Below are 19,283 nucleotides of genomic sequence, written 5' to 3' on the forward strand. Positions count from 1 at the left end.
CAGGGATTGTGACATGATCATCCACCCTGCAAAGTTTTACAGTTGATGATTGATCTTTAGATGGAGCTGATGCTATTAGTGTTTCGAGCAAACAAAGGAGGTAGATTCTTTACCTTCTCACTTTCTTTCAAATCAATTCCTTTATTGATTATAGTTCCAAACTTTGGAAAAAGAACATCTTTGATTCATTGGATAGGATAATACATCAGGAAAGTGTGTTACAGTTTGCTTGAGAGCGGAGACTTGTACACATTACTCATTACTAGTACTCTCTTTAAGAGCCTGGAAAACTCTGGAACTCTTATAGAAGATTTGGGCCCTCCTGTTGTAATCGTTAGGGTCTTTGCCTTCATCTTCACCCATGATTGCTTCCCTTTCCAAACACTCCAACAGCTCCACTGCTCCTCCTCTGCCTTCTCCACACTTGTCCCTCAGCTTTCCTACTCCCATCCAGTCTGCTCCTTCCTCTGGCCGCATCTCGGCCTCCAGTTCTCTTTCTATGTCGGTCCCTAGCTCCGTTGAACAACCCTTGTTTGCACATCCTACTACCACAGCTGATCCTCCTTGCTGCGCTAAGCTCGATGCCGGAGTTCTCAATCCCCACCTGGTACTCGATACATTCCGGCGAGGGCTGCGGATTTGGCATGGTAGGCTTGAAGATTGTTTGGTTTTGCGTGTGGGGTTAGAAGAGCACAAGTAGTTTGCATTCTTGTGAGACACAGAAAACTCCATGGTTCTGGTTTGTATGGAATGGTAGATGCATATCCAAATTATATATAAGGTTTGCATGATGAGATGACACTGTCCTGGCTGCTCCACGTGTCCATCTCTGACACGTGACAGTGGAGGAAGGCACGTGTAGGATCGTCGTCCAAAGTAGGTTCAGCAGTGCACGAGTCGCTAAACTAGGTTGGCACGTCACTTCTAGTTCTTGCTCTGTCATAGTTGATTATTCTTTCCGTCCACATATTCCTGGTTTGGGTTGAATGAGAATCATAGTATGAACATCGTAAGCAACCGGTTGTTTCTGGTCTCAGAATCTCATGTACATGATATGGTATCAAATTTTCATGAAGAGTGAACAGAGAGACCATGGAGATGTAGCAAAATAAACAATAATCTAAACACGTTCTTAACCAAATTACAGCCCGGTCTCACAAAGCATAATAATTCCGTTATTGACAATCGTCGGAATCCGGGATGTGACCACATCCATGACCTCGGACGGTGAGATAGGGGGGATCACTTGCGAGCTTCAACAATGTTTAAACCTAGCGAGGGCCTCACTAAGGAGGTACAGATCTCTCTATAGTCATGTCCTCATTTCGATGCCCATGAATGTTGCCGGTAATGTTATGTTGGTATATATTCTTGTGGTGGCTCCTCCAATTTGGGCATTTTCTTGACCATTTGATGTATTTGCATATTAGATGGGATAAGCTTCAGGTGTTGTGTTAAGAGTCGATATATATATGACTACGATTTGAATAATTTTCAGTGTGCATGGCTCTCGCTCTTTGTTGTATGCTGAGCTCGTAGAGATATTGTTCATGTTTAGAAAATTTTGTGAATAATAACTTGTTATGTGCATCTATAATAGGTTTGGTAGTTTTCATTCTTGTGCTCTTCTCGGTTCTGTTTCTTCTTGCTTTGGAATTTTCTCATTCACCTAAGGACTTGTTTGATTCAAGGAATAGAAAGGAAATGAAATAAATTCTTTGAATTTTCCTTTGACATGGGAAAGGAAAATGAATTCTTAGGGTGGGAGGAATGAACAATTTCCACCCAAATTTCTTTTTATGTGAAAACCACTTTCCTTTCCCACTCATTTCCTTTTGGTTTCCAAACAGTAGAAAGTAGGACTTTATTTGAGATTCCTGCTTAGATTCCAAAGGTGTCCAGAAGTAAAATGCAGTGCGGCAGGTCACTAACCGTCCCCTTATATTTAAATGAACTTTGAACAATAGGCCTTTTTCAGACCAAAAAGAAAAAGAAAAAGAACAAGGGTGGCCGTGGCCTTAATGTAGTGATTGTAGTCTACTTTAACTCATGAACAAGTGAACAACCAGAAGTGCGTGACTTTTGCTACCATTGCTCTTTGATCTTGTGTAGATGGCTGCTTCTTCATCTCTCTCATCTGGTGGCCGTTGGAACTATGATGTTTTCCTCAGTTTTAGAGGTCAGGACACTCGCAAGATCTTTGTAGGTCATCTCCACAAAGCTCTTGATCTGAAAGCAATCAACGCGTTCATAGACTCTGAAGATCTGTGCAAAGGCAATGACCTTTCAGAGCTGCTCAGGGCTATTGAAGACTCTAGGCTCTCTGTTATAGTTTTCTCCCAAGACTATGCTTCTTCCACATGGTGCTTGAAAGAACTGGTTAAGATACTTGAATGCGCGGCAACGAAGAAGCGGTTAGTTGTACCCATTTTCTATGAAGTAGAGCCATCTGATATCCGCAAACTGAAGGGGAGCTTTGCGGAGGCTTTCGTGAAACATGAGCAGGATTCTAATGTTGACATGGAAGAGGTGAATAGGTGGAAGATTGCTCTAACTGAGGCTAGCAATCTATCTGGCTGGGACTCGCGAAATTACAAGTAATTCTTCTTTACACTCTATTTTGAGGTTTTTGTTTAATTCCGTTATTGTGATATTTCTACAAGCTTTAACTAGCTGGTCATTCATTTGTTCATGACTAAATAATTATAAAAACTAAAATGGAGAAGCTTTGAACATAAAGCCACCTAAAATTTTCATTATATGATTTTATCATAGAGCAGACTGATAACTCCTTTAATTCGTATGTTGCAGTAAATGGAGTAAGTTGAAACAAAATGTTGGTTAACTTGACTTCAATTTGCCTTTCCACAGTTTGAAAGTTAGTTAACAGCTAACCAGTTTGCAACACCATATTCATTTCTTTCCTAAGCATATCGCACTATTGACTGGTCTCTCAGTTTTTTTTTTTAGGGGGAAGTAGTGACTAGTCTCTCTACATGTGCACTTGATGACAATTCGGAAATAGAAATGTATAAGTAAATGAAAAATTAAGTCGTAGAGCATCTAGCATATCTGTATATGACAGGATTGGTCTTTTACATTAGTTTAATGCCACTAAACAGATTCATATATAGCAACGGTAATGACATTGTGTCTTGCTCTTACTCTTTACAACATTCTTCTTCAATTATGACAGGGACGATGCCAAGTTTATTGATAAAATTGTAGAAGATATTTCCGAAAAATTAGTCCATATTTCGTCCAATAAAGTCAATGACTTGGTTGGAATCGATTCCCACATAGAAAAAATGCGTACACTATTACGTCTTGGTGAGGATGACGTGTGTGTTGTTGGAGTATGCGGAATGCCTGGTATAGGAAAAACAACCATTGCTAGAGCTGTTTATGACGAAATTGTTTGTCAATTTGAACACTACTGCTTTGTTGAAAATGTCAAGGAAGGTTTCAAAAACAATGGTGCAAGACACATGCAGGAAGAACTTCTGTCTAGAATCTTTGGGGAAAGAGTGCGCTGTATAGGCGCTTTGAGTAAAGGATCCAAGATAATAATGGAAAGGCTGAGAAAGAAAAAAGTTCTGCTTGTTCTTGATGATGTAGAAAATGTCGCACAGATTGAAGCATTAATTGGAAAGCAACATTCATTTGGCTGTGGAAGTAGAATCATTGTAACAACTAGGGATATACGATCACTCGGTGGAGTTGAAGTGAGATATAGTCCCACGTTTGTAAGTGATGATGAAGCTCTCGAGCTCTTTATGCAGTATGCCTTCAGAACAAACCAACCTTCAAGAGAGTATGATACTCTCTCAAGGCGTGCCGTAGAATACGCTCAAGGTCTGCCTCTAGCACTCAAAGTTTTGGGAGCTTTTCTTGATAACAAAAGTATATGTGAGTGGGAAGATGAGCTAGAGAAACTAAAGGAAATCCCACATATAGAAATCCAGGGTGTGCTTAGAACAAGTTTTGATGGCCTGGATGCTTCACAGAAAGACATATTCCTAGATATTGCATGCTTCTTTAGAGGAATGGAAAAAGGCTATGTAACCAGAATTCTGGAAAGTTGTGGCTTCTATCCCCATAGTGGATTGCGAGTGCTATTTGATAGAGCTCTTGTGACCATGACAGATGACAATAGGCTGGAAATGCATGATTTAGTAAAGGATATGGGTTGGGAGATCATCCGACAACAATGTATTAAAGATCCTGGGAAGCGCAGTAGATTGTGGATTTATGAAGATGTTGTTCATGTATTAAGTGAAAATATGGTGAGATATATGGTTGTGAGTTGTGACCTCTAGCTCTTTCTTACAAAGTTATGTTTATTTCACTGACTTAATTTCCATTGTTGCTTTTCCAGGCTACAGATGCAGTTGAATGCATAATGCTAGACTTGTCGAAGTCAAAAGACATCTACATAGATGCTGAAGCTTTTGTTAAAATGACAAGACTAAGACTGCTGAGAATCGGTCATAACCACTCCATAGATTTCAATGTGAGAGATATTCAATCAGAGCAGTTACACCATCCAAGAGGTGAGTACTGTAAACAACAGGTGAAAGGGGAAGTAAAGTTCCTTTCAAATGACTTGAGATATCTCATGTGGTATGGCTGCCCCATGAAGTCTTTGCCATCCAATTTTCACCCCAAGAATCTTGTTGACTTTGACATGCGTTATAGCCGTATTGAACGACTTTGGGAAGGAATCGAGGTACGATGATCATTGGCATACATTTTAAATAGTAATCCGATTTCAGATGTCCTATATGTGATTATTATTATTAAATAGGTTTCCCTGGATTTTCTAACACGCAGCCTTTCAAAAAGTTGAAGTTCATCAATTTGAGTCACTCTCATTACCTCACGAAAACCCCTGACTTTACTGAAGCAACAAATGTGGAAACACTGGTTCTGGAGGGTTGTTCAAGTTTATTGGATGTTAACTCATCTATTTCAGCTCTTAAAAACCTTGTATACTTGAGCCTAAGAGGATGCAAAGATCTTGAGAGTCTTCCAAGCAGCATTTGTTTGAAGTCTCTTAAAACCCTTGATCTTTCTGGCTGCTCAAGTCTAGTAATTTTTCCAGAGATTTCAGGAATTATGGAGGACCTATCAGAAATTTATTTAAATGAGACTGCAATTGAAGAATTGCCCTCATCAATTGAAAGACTTCAAGGCCTTGTGGTATTGCACTTGAGGAACTGTAGAAGCCTTGTTCGTCTACCGGACAATATCTGTAATTTGGTGCATCTTAAAGATCTCACCCTCTCTGGGTGCTTGAAGCTTTATCATCTGCCTGAGAACTTGGGAAATTTAGAATCCTTGATGTGCCTCGAAGTAGAAGGAAGCGGTTTAAGAGGACTCCCAGTCTCTATCTTATGTCTGAAAAGGCTGAAAACATTATCATGTGATGGCTGTAAAGAAATGACGATGCCCTTTTCATCATGGTCATCATCAATTGAAGAATATAATCGTGGTTACTCTGGTCTGCTGCATCTTGATTTAAGTGACAGCAATCTGTGGGAATTATCGGATGGTATTGCTCACTTATCCTCATTGAAAACTTTGCGGCTGTGCAGAACCAACTTGGAGAGCTTACCCGCAACAATGAATCAACTTCGCCGTTTGACGCGTCTTGAACTGGAAGCTTGCAGGAGACTGAAATCAGTACCAGAGCTTCCATCAAGTATAAATTACATAGATGCTCATGACTGCAGCTCTTTGGAAACTGTTTCAAAACCAGAGACTCGGTGCTCTATGAATCTTTGCTTCACATTTTCTAATTGCCTCCAACTGGTGCAAACGAACCTATTCAGAGAAATTGTGGAAACTCATTCTCTTTACCAGGTTCTGATATTCCATTCCAAACTCACATTGCCTCTTATACAAACATTTACTGATACGATGTTAAACTAGTTAACCGTTGCTTGTTTCCCTGTTTCAGAATTATTATCAACGTCCGCTTTCCTTTAATATGTCTCTTCCTGGAGATGAAATTCCTGATTGGTTCAATTACAGATGTAGGGGATTCTCAGTAACTGTACAGCTACCCCCAAGTTGGTTCGATAATAAATTTTTGGGGTTTGCTATATGTGCTGTTAGTGACTTCAAGGGTTCTCATAATGACGCATCTGACCTATCGTTTTTATGTCATTGTTGCTTAAAAGGAAATCATGGTCGGTACAGTTTCAGTTTTACTTTGCTTGATTGGGGTTTCACTAATGAAAGAATCCTTGAGTCAAATCATATGTTCTTAGCATATGTTCAATGGTCTGAATATCGCTTAATTGAAGAAGGAAAGCTGGTCAATGAGCGGTATTACACTGAGGCCACATTTGAGATTGTTGTAGAAAATAGACATGTATTCGGGACAGTAATGAACCCCCATTGTATCACAAGTTGTGGAGTTCGTTTCTTTCATAGTAATTACATGGAAGAGCAAAATCTAAGCATCACCGAATCCAAATCTCATCATGACAGCTGTGAAAGCCTTCCGGTCCGTAGGAGAGGAAAAGAGGGGGCTGGGGTGCAGTTGGAGGAGTCTCCAGCACTGGCGGTACTCCCTGAGCTAGAAACATTCTCAAGAAGGGAATGGCCCATTCCCCCGGAAGGTGACCGGAGCCCTGCTGGCGAGACCAAGAAGAGGCCGGGTATGAAGGATCAGATGGCTTATTCTTACTATATGCGAAGGTCAGTAGTTACTCTGTCACTGTCACTAATTATAGATCAGGGCCACCATATTTCCGTTGTTTGAATGTTGGCTGTTTGTTTGTGTTCTTGATTTGCAGACTGAATTCAGAGTCATGGACAGTGGTCTCAGCTGAACTAACTGACTATGGTGAGGCTTGGATAAAATATGGCGATAAGAAGCTCCTCGATGCTGCATATCCTAGGTGTGTGTTTTTCTTTTTCAAGATAAACAAATATGAACAAATTGGTCTGTAGGCATGTTTCACTTAAAAGTATAATCTAACCTAATGAAGTTAATGTAGGTAGGGAAGTCCATTCCACCTACAGAAGTATAGAGTTGTTGGGCTGTGTGCATGTCTTTTTTCTGCTCAAACTCTTTGTTGTTGTGTTGTCGTGGTGCATTTTTCTCTCCCCCCATCTCTCTCTCTCCGTATTGTGTACGATTCTTTCTCCATTCTTCCTCTTTTCTTTACCCCCCAAAAAACAAACCACAGAAGTTTACAGGGGTTTGCAGATCACCATCATTGAGAAAAACATGCATAAATGTACAGAGTTTCACTCACAGAGAAAATTTATATGCTTTCGACGTCTGATGTTTGTGAGTGGATGTTCATGGTAAAATTTTGGTAATTAGGAAAGGAGAGATAAATGTTAGTAAAACCGACTGTTTATAGTAAGATATATCAGGAGTGATTGATCCAGGATTTAAAATGTACTTGATCCCCGAGTTAGCCTCTTCCTCATCAATGAATATTGCTTTGCTCCTTCGGGAGTCTCCTTCCCTAGCCTTTATTTTTTTCTTAAAAAGGACTGTTACTGAGAGTGATATCCTGGAGGACACAATGTAGTAGCAAACCTAACACTATCTAACTTGTTTTGGTTGGCAGAGCTTACTTCAGGTGTATCCACCAGTTAGATCAAGGTTGCCAGGCAGGCAAACAAATCCAAATAGTACAATACACCCCAAAAATGTTCCAGACCACCTATTATGGAAACCACACGTGCAGAGACATAGTCAAGGATCCACAACAGATCATGGGGGCCTTTGACCCTTTAAGCCCAAGAAAAAGGCTAAGGTAGGAGGAGTACATCGCAAATCCTGGATCAATTACTGTGATATACATCTTACTATATAGTGTATACTGAAAACAGTGACTGATATCCTATGTTGGACACAATTTAGTAGCAAAATTAACATTGTCTAGTTTGTGTTGGTCCGCAGAACTTATTTCAGGAGTATCCACCAGTTCGAGCAAGGATGCAAGGCAATCCAACAAGCCCAAAATGTTCAAGACACCCCAAAAATGTCCCAAGCTATCTATAATGGAAACCATACGTGCAGAGATATAATCAAGGATCAACAACTGGTCAGGCACGCCTCCTACCCTGTTAGCTCAGAGACTGAGTCAACCACAAATGACAAGAAAAAGGATCATCCTGGTGCTCATCTCTCTAGCTCCTCGTAGATGATTCTTGAGAAAGAAGAGTAAGGAGGGGGCGACTGGATCCTTCACAGGACATATTCCCAGATATTTCATATTTTGTAGAGGAATGGGCAGGCTATGTTACCAAAATTCTGGAAAGTTGTGGCTTTTTCCACTCCGAGTACATTCAACATAGCCCTCATAAGTCGCAGCTAATGACAATAAGCTGGAAATGTACGATTTTGTATAGGATATGAGTTGGGAGATCCTCTGCGGACAATGTATTGAAGAGTCTATGAGGTATAAGCGCCCCCTGAAGCCTGTGCACTCATTGCAGCTCAATGCCGGAGTACTGAATCCCCAACCCTCCTCGATTTTCGCTGCTCCACGTGTCCATCTCTGACATGTGACAGTGGAGGAAGGCACATGCAGGATCATTGTCCCTCCGAAAGAAAATTGCCATGGTATGGAATTTTTATGAAGAATGAACAGAGATACCATGGAGATGTAGTGAAGTAAACAATAATCTAAACACGTTCTTAACCAAAGTATTGCTCGGTCTCACAAAGCATAACGATTCATTGTTCCTAATCGTCCGAATCCGGGATGTGACCGCATCCATAACCTCGGCCGATGAGAAGGGCAGGATCACTTTCGAGCTCCAACGGTATTTATGCCTAGTGATCAGGACCTCTTTAAGGAGGTATGTACATCCCTCTTTGCTTCGAAATTTCCTCATTGACTTGGTACTGTTTAGAAGAACCAGAGTAAAATTCTCTTCTTCTTGGTTGCAGTAGCTTGATGAGTAAAATGCATGTTGCCAACCTTACTCGTATTTTCAGAGAATGCAGCGCTACTGCCGACTCTCTTGCCAAATGCAGCATTCCTCATGAGCTTGGTTTGGTCTGCTTCGATAATCCTCCTGCTCATGCTGCCCAAGCTTTCCTGGATGATCTGAGTTCTGTTTCTAAAGCCAGAAGAACTGGCAATTACTTTAGCATTTAGTTCTTTTTTTCCTTTTTTGCCTTGTAACCAAAAAAAGAAAGAAAAAAGAACCAGAGTAAATTAGTCAAGGTTTCTGTGAAGAAGAATTCACGGGTTTAGGACGTCAGGTAAAGAAGATGTGAACGCATGGGGTCAGGACGTCAGGTAAAGGAGAATATTGCTTTGCTCCTTCGGGAGTCTCCATCAGTAAAGAAGATGTGAACGCATGGGGTCAGGACGTCAGGTCACTACTCACTACTGTGCATCCCCCTATATTTTATGACTGTGGAAAAAGTGGCCTTGTCTTGACTTGCTTGACCCTAAGCTAGTGTATAATTATTTCATTAACAACCAGAAGTGCTTGAACCCCTGTCATGATTGCTCTCTGATCTTGTGTAGATGGCTGATTCTTCATCTCTCTCATCTGGTGGCCGTTGGAACTATGATGTGTTCCTCAGTTTTAGAGGTCAGGATACACGCAAAATCTTTGTCGGCCATCTCCACAAGGCTCTTGATCTGAAAGCAATCAACTCATTCATAGACTCTGAAGATCTCTGCATTGGCAACGACCTTTCAGAGTTGCTCAGGGCTATTGAAGACTCCAGGCTCTATATTGTAGTTTTCTCCCAAAACTATGCTTCTTCCTCATGGTGCTTGAAAGAACTGGTTAAGATACTTGAATGCGCATCAACGAAGAAGCAGTCAGTGATACCCATTTTCTATGAAGTAGATCCATCTGATATCCGCAAACTGAAGGGGAGCTTTGGAGAGGCTTTTGCGAAACATGAGCAGGATGCTAATGCTGACATCAATGAGGTAAAGAAGTGGAAGATTGCTCTAACTGAAGCCAGCAAGTTATCTGGATGGGATTCACGAAATTACAGGTAATGCTTCTTCACACTTCGCTAAATTGTTTTCATTTTTCATTTTACTGATTGTTTGGATATTTGTTCAAGCTTTAATTAGTTGGTTAATCCTTTGATTATGACTAAAATAAAATAAAAACTTAAATGGAAAAGCTTTGAAGTTTGAACATAAAGCTACCTAAAACTTTCAATATTTTATCAATTAGCAGACTGATTTATTACGTTATTAATGACAACTCCTTAATAATTGAATAAGTTGAAACAAATGTAGGTTTACTTTACCTCAAGCTGACTTTCAACAGTTTAAAATGTAGTTAACTAGTCTACAACTACCGAATTCAAATCCTTCCTAATTATATTTACAGTAGTGAGTAGTGAGTCGTGACTAGTCTCTTTACATGTGCACTCGAATGGCTTGATAATAACAATAAGGAATTAGATATATATATATATATATATATATATATAAGTAAATGAATGATGAAGTAACAGATATGGGATTGGTCATTTCACATTAGTTTGATGTCACCAAACAGATTCATATATAGTAACAGTAATGAATTGGGTCTTGCCCTTACTTTTTGTAATATTGTTCTTCAAATATGGCAGGGATGATGCCAAGTTTATTGAAAAAATTGTAGAAGATATTTCCGAAAAATTGGCCCACATCTCCTCCAGTAAAGTCAATGACTTGGTTGGAATGGATTCCCACATAGAGAAAATGTGTGCACTGTTATGTCTTGGAGAGGATGGTGTTCGTGTTGTTGGAGTTTGCGGAATGCCTGGTATAGGAAAAACAACCATTGCTAGAGCTGTTTATGAAGAAATTGTTTGTCAATTTGAACACTATTGCTTTCTTGACAATGTCAAGGATGGTTTCAAGAACAATGGTGCAATACACATGCAGGAAGAACTTCTTTCTAGAATCTTTGAGAAAAGAGTCCGTTGTCTAGGCACTTTGAGTAAAGGATCCAAGATGATAATGGAAAGATTGAGCAAGAAAAAAGTTCTGCTTGTTCTTGATGATGTAGAAAACTTTGCACAAATTGAAGCATTACTTGGAAAACAGCATTCATTTGGTGGTGGAAGTAGAATCATTGTAACCACTAGAGATATACAGTCACTCAGTGGAGTTAATGCAAGATACAGTCCCACGTTTCTAAGTGATGATGCAGCTCTTGAGCTCTTCAAGCAGTATGCCTTCCGAACAAACCAACCTACAAAAGATTATGATCCTCTCTTAAGGCATGCCTTAGAATATGCTCAAGGTCTGCCTCTAGCACTCAAAGTTTTGGGAGCTTTTCTAGATAACAAAAGTATACATGAGTGGGAAGATGAGCTAGAGAAAATAAAGGAAATTCCACATTTAGAGATTCAAGTAGTGCTTAGAACAAGTTATGATGGCCTGGATCCTTCTCAGAAGGACATATTCCTAGATATTGCATGCTTCTTTAGAGGAATGGAGAAAGGCTATGTAACCAAAATTATGGAAAGTTGTGGCTTCTATCCTCATAGTGGATTGCGAGTGCTAATTGATAGAGCTCTTGTAACTGTTTCAGATGACAATAGGCTGGAAATGCATGATCTAATAAAGGATATGGGTTGGGAGATTATCCGCCAACAATCTATTAAAGAGCCTGGGAAGCGCAGTAGGTTGTGGATTTATGAAGATGTTGCTCGTGTATTAACTCAAAATATGGTGAGATATACAGATGTGACCTCTAGCTCTTTCTGAAGATTACGTCTATTTCACTGACTTAATTTTCATTGTTGTCTTTCCAGGCTACAGATGCAGTTGAATGCATAATGCTAGACTTGTCGAAGTCAAAAGATGTCTACATAGATGCTGAAGCTTTTGTTAGAATGACGAAACTAAGACTTCTCAGAATCGGTTATTACCACTCGATAGACTTGAATGCAAAAGAATTTCAATTGAAGCACCATCCAAGAGATGAGTGTAAACAACATGTGAGTGGGGATGTAAAGTATCTCTCTGATGACTTGAGGTATCTCATGTGGTATGGATGCCCCCTGAAGTCTTTGCCAGCCAATTTTCACCCGAAGAATCTGGTTGACCTTGACATGCGTTGTAGCCATATTGAACAACTTTGGAAAGAAACCAAGGTAAAATAATCATTTTCATATTTTTCAATGGTAATTACATTTTCAGATGTCTTGTATATGATTATTATTGAATGGGTTTCCCTGGTTGTTCTAACATGCAGCCTTTCAAAAAATTGAAATTCATCAATTTGAGTCATTCTCATAACCTTATTGCAACTCCAGACTTCACTGAAGCAACAAATGTGGAAACACTAATTCTTGAAGGTTGTTCCAGTTTACTTCATGTTAACTCTTCCATTTCAGCTCTTAAAAACCTCATATTCTTGTGCCTTAGAGGATGTAAAGAACTAAAGAGTCTTCCAAGCAGCATTTGTTTGAAGTCTCTTAAAACCCTTGATCTTTCTGGCTGCTCAAGTCTTGTAAAGTTCCCAGAGATTTCAGGAATTATGGAGGACTTATCAGAAATTTATCTAAATGGGACTGCAATTGAGGAAATGCCCCCATCAATTGAACGACTTCAGGGGCTTGTGCTATTACATATGAGAGACTGTAGAAGCCTTGTCCATCTTCCGGAGAAGATATGTAATTTGGTATATCTTAAGGATCTCACTCTCTCTGGGTGCTCAAAGCTTTATCATTTGCCTGAGAACTTGGGGAATTTAAAATCTTTGATGTGCCTTGAAGTAGAAGGAAGTGGTATCAGAAAACTCCCAGTTTCTATCTTATGCTTGAAAAGGCTGAAAACACTATCATGTGGTGGATGTAATAACATGAAGGAGCCCTTTTCATCATGGCCACCATTGATCGAAGAATATTGTAATTACTCTGGTCTGGTACATCTTGATTTAAGTGACAGTAATCTGTGGGAATTATCAGATGGTATTGCTCAGTTGTCCTCATTGAAAACCTTAGAGCTGCGTGGAACCAACTTGGAAAGCTTACCTGCAACGATGAATCAACTTCTTTGTTTGACCCGTCTTGAATTGGAAGCTTGCAGAAGACTGAAATCAGTACCGGAGCTTCCATCAAGTATACATTTCATAGATGCTCATGACTGCAGTGCTTTGGAAAGCGTTGCAAAACCGAATACTGGGTGCTCTATGAATCTTTGCTTCACATTTTCTAATTGCCTCCAACTGGTACAAACTAATCTGTTTACAGAGATTGTGGAAATTCATCCTCATTACCAGGTCCAGATCTTCCCATTGACTCATATACTACAATGTATGAACACAATGTTACACGAGTTAACCATTGCTTGTTTCCTTGTTTCAGGATAATAATCAACGTTCACTTTCGTTTAATATGTCTCTTCCCGGAAGTGAAGTTCCTGATTGGTTCAATAATCAATGTAGGGGATCCTCAGTAACTGTAAAGCTACCCCCAAATTGGTTTGATAATGAGTTTTTGGGGTTCGCTATATGTGCTGTTAGTGACTTCAAGGGGCCTCATAATGATGCATCTGATTTATCCGCTTTATGTCATTGTAGCTTAAAAGGAAATCATGGTTTGTACGAATTCAGTTTTACTTTGCTTGATTGGGGTTTCTCTACTGACAGGATCCTTGAGTCAGATCATATGTTCCTGGCATATGTCCCATGGTCTGAATATCGCTTCATTGAAAAGGGAAAGCGGGTCAATCAACGGTATTTTACTGAGGCCACATTTGAGATTGTACTAGAAAATAAAGTTGAAAGACATGGTTTCAGGACAGTAATAAACCGCCATTGCATCACAAGTTGTGGAGTTCGTTTGTTTCATGGTAATTACATTGATTACATGGAAGAGCAAACTCTAAGCATCAGCGAAACCAAATCTCATCATGACAGCTGTGACGTCCTTACAGTCAGTAGGAAAGGAAAAGAGGAGGTTGCAGTGCAGTTGAAGGAGTCTCTGGCAGACCACAGCTCTGCCAGCGAGAGCAAGAAGAGGCTGGGTTCGAAGGATCAGACGAATTCCTACAAGCTAAGGTCAATTAAACTATCACTATCAATGAGCATAAATCAGGATCATTATCTTCCCGTGTGGTTTCAATGTTTGGCTGTTTGTTTTGTGTTCTTCATTTGCAGAAAGAACTTGGACCATCTGGTTGATTGATTGATTCTTTTTATTATGTTCTAAAGCAATATAATTGCTTACATTGTGTTCTTCATTTGCAGAAAGAACATGGAGCGAATAAGGATACGTTCATCCACATTTGATGATGGTCTACCTTGGAGGAAATATGGGCAGAAGGATATCCTCGGTGCATCATATCCAAGGTTTGTGTTTTCTTCTCCAAGAAATGAAATTTGAAATAGATTGTTCCTTCTGCTTTAGCCTTTTGAGAATTAGGTTTCTTTAGGTTTCTTTCGCTCAAACCTAAAGTACATACAATCGTATAGGGAGGACGTCAATAAGGGTTGGGAGTGCCCCCCAACTAATGACGTTCACAAATCACTTGATTCCTTTAATTTGACTGAAATATTGCAGTATGATTATGATAAAATTTTCTAACCAGAAATCAAGATAAACTTGAGTCAAGTTAAGTGACATATGACTAGTAGTTGGTTTAGGGTTCATGATTCTCTTTTTCGAGAATATAAGTTTGTTCGGGATTGTTTTCTAATTACAAATAATATTTGAATAAAATGATACGTTGAGTTGTGTATTGAACTTTATCCGATTCAATTTGGTTGGCAGGGCTTACTTCAGATGTACTCGCAAGTATGATCAGGGTTGCCAAGCAACCAAACAAGTCCAACAAATCCAAGACAACCCAAAGATGTATGAAACGACCTATATTGGACAGCACACATGCAAAAATATAATCCAGGATCCAAAGCTGATCATAGGTGCTGATGCCGAGGACGTTTCTAAATCTATAATAGATGGAGGATTTGCAGCATTGACTGAAAGAACCAAGTTCCAAGGAACATTGAATTCAGATTTGGACTTTCCAGACCTTGGATTCGAGAAGCCTTTGTGAACCCTTGGAACATTCTCTCAAGTCAGTTCCATTATTGATTATAATTCCAAACTTCGGAAAAATAAAGGCGTCTCTGATTCATTGAATAGGATAGTACATCAGGAATATTGTGTTATAATTTGCTCTTGAGAGTTGAGCGTGTACACATTATTTAGTACTAGTAACTCTCTTTAAGAGCCTGGGAAACTCTGGAAGTTCTGTAGAAGATTTGTGCCCTCCCGTTGTAGTCGCTGGGTTTTTCGCCTGCATTCTACCCATGAGGCCATGATTGCTCCCCTTTCCGGAACACTTCTAGCGGCTCCAGGTCTCCTCCTCTGCCTCCTCCACACTTGTCTCTCAGCTTTCATACTCTTGACCAGTCTGCGATTATGGACAGCCTGTTACTATGGTCTGTTACATACTTGAGTGAGTGCAATCTGTCGGAATTATCAGATGGTTGCCCCTGTTTTCATCGAAAACATTAGATCTGCGAGGAAACAACTTGGTGGAAAGCTTAAATACTACAATGGATCAACTTCGTCGTTTGACACATCTTGAAATGGAAGGTCGCGGTACCAGAGCTTTCTTCAAGTATAAGTTACATGGATGCACATGACTGCAAAGCTTCTGCAAGTGTTGCAAAACCTATGCTCTATGAATATTTGCTTCACGTTTTCTGATTGAACTAGTACAAACAAATATACCAAGAGATTTGTGGAAACTCATTCTGATTACCAGGTTCTCTGTACTCTCTTTTAAAACAAACTTTTACGCATACTATTACAAAGAAATGTTAACCTGGTGATGGTTTGTTTCATTGATCAGGGTAGGACTTGGGCGCCTTCTTTCCTTTGATACGTCTCTTTTTTAAAAGTGCAATACATGATTGGTTCTACTATCAGTGTAGGTGGATCATGGGGATCATCAGTAACTGTACAACTACCCACAAACTCGTATGATAACAAATTTATGGGGTTTGCTCTGTGCTGTTAGTGACTTAAGGGTGTTCATCATGCAACTATCTGCTCAGCGTACGTTAGCCTTCAGAGGAAGTGATGGTCGTCACAGTTTCAACTTTACTTGGCTCGATTGGGGATTCATCGGAGACAGACTACAGGAGCAGATCACATGTTCCTCTCGTATGGTCTGACTATCGCTTTATTCAAGAAGGAGAGTCCGTCAATGAACGCTATTACACTGAGTCCACATTTGAGATTGTGTTAGAAGTTGGAGTCTGTATTCTTGGTTTCAGGAAAGTAGCAACCCCGTCGCATCACAAGCTACAAAGTGGGTATGGTGGCATAGTTGTTTTGAGTCAACCAATCACATCTCGTCTCACAGTGTAGGTTAAAATGTCAAATTTAGCTTATGTAATTCCGTCATAAACTAAATTATATTTTTTAAGATAAAAAATTTGACTTGAGCTATTTGGTAAGTCAAATTTGGTTATGAAATTTATAAGCTAAAATTAAATATTATTCTATTCAACTTTATATTTCTTTTTTTAATGTACAATATATCCTAAGCTAAATTATATTCTATGGAGTCTTTCTAACGACGAAGTGCTTACCAAAACCAGTCAAGCATAGGCATAGCTTGAGCATGGTCAATTGGAAAAACAACGAGTTGCTCATATAGATTTAATACTTTAAGTCCATTAGAAAAACTGATGGAGCCAAAAGAAGCCCGTACACTAAACAAGACGCAAAAACTAACTATAACAAGACTTCTTTACTGAGACAGACAGGAAAAATGCATTAGCCTTTTGTCATGCAAGAAATATGGCTTAACATTAAAAATCTGATGTGTTGAGAAGCGGTGCATCCTTGTCCAACAACAATTCATCGTCCAGAGTTCACTTGACCATGCTTTTGATCGACCAAGTCTAAACTCTTTGGTGACTATAACCAACCAAATTGGATACATGGACCTGACTTTAGATTTTATTCTCCAAACTCCCGGTTATATAAAGTTTCTAATCTCATATAACTTATAAAGCCTTGTTGACCTCACTGTCTCTTTCCAAATTCTTATATTTTTTTAATTACATTTTAGAAAACCACCCACATTTTGTGACTTTCCATCAAATTTTAGCAAGTCATCCTTGATATCCAAAGTTGAAATGTGAAAATGAACTTTTAGTGAACGTAAATAAGCTGATGAACTTTTAGTAATCTTCATTCCATAAAAGACTTGGTTTCATTCCTTTTCATGTTGTTTCATTTTGTATATGAGATCAACAATAGCCGGAGGAAGCACCCATTGATTAAAGACGGGAAGGTAAAGTGATGAAGAACTAAGTGAACATTTAGTGAACGCAAACAAGCTGTGAACTTTTAGTAATTTTCATTCCGTAAAAGACTTTGTTTCTTTTCTTTTCATGTTGTTTCATTTTGTATATGAGATCAGCAATAGCTGGAGGAAACACCCATTGAGAGAGGAAGGTAATGTGGAGAAGAATTAAGTGGGAGTTTTTGTGTTCATTTTAGTAAGAATTAAACACTATCGTCAACAATGAACTTGAAAAAGAATTCCTCCGACAAAGTTTTAGAGCCGCAAAGGTCATAATTATAACAAATCAACCCTCTTTCACATTCCTTTTTACCTGCCCTTGCAGTTCTGTAAAGTTGAAATGTGAAAATGAACTTGGCAGTCTTTTGTTATACGAAGAATCATCGTCACATTACTAATTTCCTCCACTTGTAGTGATCGGAACAGATTTAAGAGCGAATTGTTCAATATTTTAAGCTCATTCCTGAAATTTGGACCCAAGCAATTGGAACAGTTTCCCCATACCTGGATATTCCAAGGGCTAAGCTCTTGTAAATTTTGGCTTTGTGACGGAGACATCTACATATTCCTCTTTGTCATGCCCAACTCATCCAATCTAGCTAAAACTTCCATCTTCTATTTCAATTGTTCATCTTGTTTTTTTCGATTGTTCATCCTGTTTATCCCCCACATCAGATAACAACCTCAAGATTATATCAGACTTTTTTTTTCATGCAACTCCCTCGAGAGCAGTGGCGTAGGGAGGGTAGGGCGAGAAGGGTCAATTGACCCTTCTAGCTATTTGAATTAAACAGCAATTGGTTGAAATATTTGGTAATCACATATATAAACTATAATTAATGACCCTCCTCACATAAGAAAATCTGTAAAATTGAAAGGGAAGATGATCAAAAGTTTTGATCTTATGGCCCATTCACCCCACAAGTCCAGTGTTTGGACGGGTGTCCACCATGTTTTGACTTTTTACTGCATTTTATTTATTAAGTGGCCAATTAATAATGATTATGTCCCATAAATCAACACAGTTAAACAATATATATTTAGATTTATACACCGAAGAATGTAATATAAAGTAATATATATATAATATTTTTTTTAACAATGGATGTAATTTATGTTATTTGATGAATTTGAAGTTCATCTTTGTCCAAACCCCCACCAATAACCAAGATTGATTGGGTTAAATAATTTATTAAATGCTGATTTAGTATGAAGGATATAGGTTACTTAAAAAGAGTTAAGTTTTGACCCTTCTAAGTAATATTTCTGGCTACGCCACTGCTCGAGAGTTTATCTTGCTATTTCTTTGAATCCTCAAATTGTTTCTTCATATCCTCAATTTCTTTCTTCACATCATCAAGTTTGTTATTGGCGTCTCTTGCATAACACATAGTCTCACTCACAATCCTTATTTGCTCCACATGTAGTGTACTGAACAGCGTCCAAAAGACACCTAATTAATTCACTAAGCTCTTTTGCGTAGTCAAGTCCAATACAGCTACAGAAATTCCAAGAGTACACGACTAGATCAGCTGAGCAAAATGAGTTCATTGTGAGGTGGAGGTCTTCAAGGTTGCTTTTGAAAACTCTGCTCTTCTTTATTGCCTCTTTAACGACCTCAAATAAACCTTAGAAAGGAACTCCACCCACTAAACTCAGAATGACCGCCGCCGCCAGGGCCGGCCCAATGTTTAGAGGGGCCCTGTGGCAAAAAAAAATTGGGCCTTTTGTGTTGGGGAAAAAAAAAAAAAAAAACTTGAAATAGCACTGAATCGAACCTATGACTCATTTGCAAAAGGAAATAAGAAGAGCCCTCACCAACTCAACTACTTGCAGTTCATGGATATGGGCACTAATTATAATATATATACACTTTCCACCGAACAAAAAAAAAAGGGGACCCCTTGCCGGCCGGGGGCCCTGTGCGGTCGCACGGCTCACACCACCCCAGGGCCGGCTCTAGCCGCCGCCGTTATTTGGCAGGTTTCTCGGGCCAAA

The 19,283-nt window shown here is 39.2% G+C and overlaps 3 protein-coding genes across 3 annotated transcripts; all 3 read left to right on the top strand.

Annotated features, from left to right (window-relative positions):
* Positions 1–1,024: 1,024 nt before the first annotated feature.
* On the top strand, positions 1,025–8,174 carry LOC101290913 (TMV resistance protein N-like). Its single transcript, XM_004308942.1, has 9 exons — positions 1,025–1,294; positions 2,113–2,597; positions 3,197–4,286; positions 4,379–4,729; positions 4,834–5,865; positions 5,963–6,708; positions 6,807–6,911; positions 7,596–7,784; positions 7,931–8,174. Exons 1-9 carry the CDS (start codon positions 1,262–1,264, stop codon positions 8,172–8,174), a joined length of 4,275 nt encoding a protein of 1,424 aa, XP_004308990.1. The 5' UTR covers positions 1,025–1,261.
* A 1,089-nt stretch (positions 8,175–9,263) lies between these two features.
* LOC101291190 (TMV resistance protein N-like) lies at positions 9,264–12,115 on the top strand. The gene is made up of 4 exons (XM_004308943.1): positions 9,264–9,281; positions 9,516–10,000; positions 10,592–11,681; positions 11,765–12,115. The coding sequence occupies exons 1-4, from the start codon at positions 9,264–9,266 to the stop codon at positions 12,113–12,115; spliced, it is 1,944 nt and encodes a 647-aa protein (XP_004308991.1).
* Positions 12,116–12,751: 636 nt separating this feature from the next.
* LOC101307732 lies at positions 12,752–15,809 on the top strand. The gene is made up of 4 exons (XM_004307693.1): positions 12,752–13,236; positions 13,322–14,016; positions 14,206–14,307; positions 14,729–15,809. Exons 1-4 carry the CDS (start codon positions 12,817–12,819, stop codon positions 15,012–15,014), a joined length of 1,503 nt encoding a protein of 500 aa, XP_004307741.1. The 5' UTR covers positions 12,752–12,816; the 3' UTR covers positions 15,015–15,809.
* Positions 15,810–19,283: the final 3,474 nt, after the last annotated feature.

Source organism: Fragaria vesca, linkage group LG7 (assembly GCF_000184155.1).
Source record: "Fragaria vesca subsp. vesca linkage group LG7, FraVesHawaii_1.0, whole genome shotgun sequence".
Classification (NCBI taxonomy): Eukaryota; Viridiplantae; Streptophyta; class Magnoliopsida; order Rosales; family Rosaceae; genus Fragaria; species Fragaria vesca.

Bases quoted from the DNA above. Each gene is read 5' to 3' on its own strand.
- LOC101290913 (XM_004308942.1), top strand. From the start codon at position 1,262: ATGTTTAAACCTAGCGAGGGCCTCACTAAGGAG. The intron at 1,295-2,112 runs GTACAGATCTCT...GATCTTGTGTAG, and splicing joins GCGAGGGCCTCACTAAGGAG to ATGGCTGCTTCTTCATCTCT. The intron at 7,785-7,930 runs GTAGGAGGAGTA...GTTGGTCCGCAG, and splicing joins AGCCCAAGAAAAAGGCTAAG to AACTTATTTCAGGAGTATCC.
- LOC101291190 (XM_004308943.1), top strand. The intron at 10,001-10,591 runs GTAATGCTTCTT...CAAATATGGCAG, and splicing joins TGGGATTCACGAAATTACAG to GGATGATGCCAAGTTTATTG. The intron at 11,682-11,764 runs GTGAGATATACA...TTGTCTTTCCAG, and splicing joins GTGTATTAACTCAAAATATG to GCTACAGATGCAGTTGAATG.
- LOC101307732 (XM_004307693.1), top strand. From the start codon at position 12,817: ATGAAGGAGCCCTTTTCATCATGGCCACCATTGATCGAAGAATATTGT. The intron at 13,237-13,321 runs GTCCAGATCTTC...TCCTTGTTTCAG, and splicing joins AAATTCATCCTCATTACCAG to GATAATAATCAACGTTCACT. The intron at 14,308-14,728 runs GTTTGTGTTTTC...TTTGGTTGGCAG, and splicing joins CTCGGTGCATCATATCCAAG to GGCTTACTTCAGATGTACTC.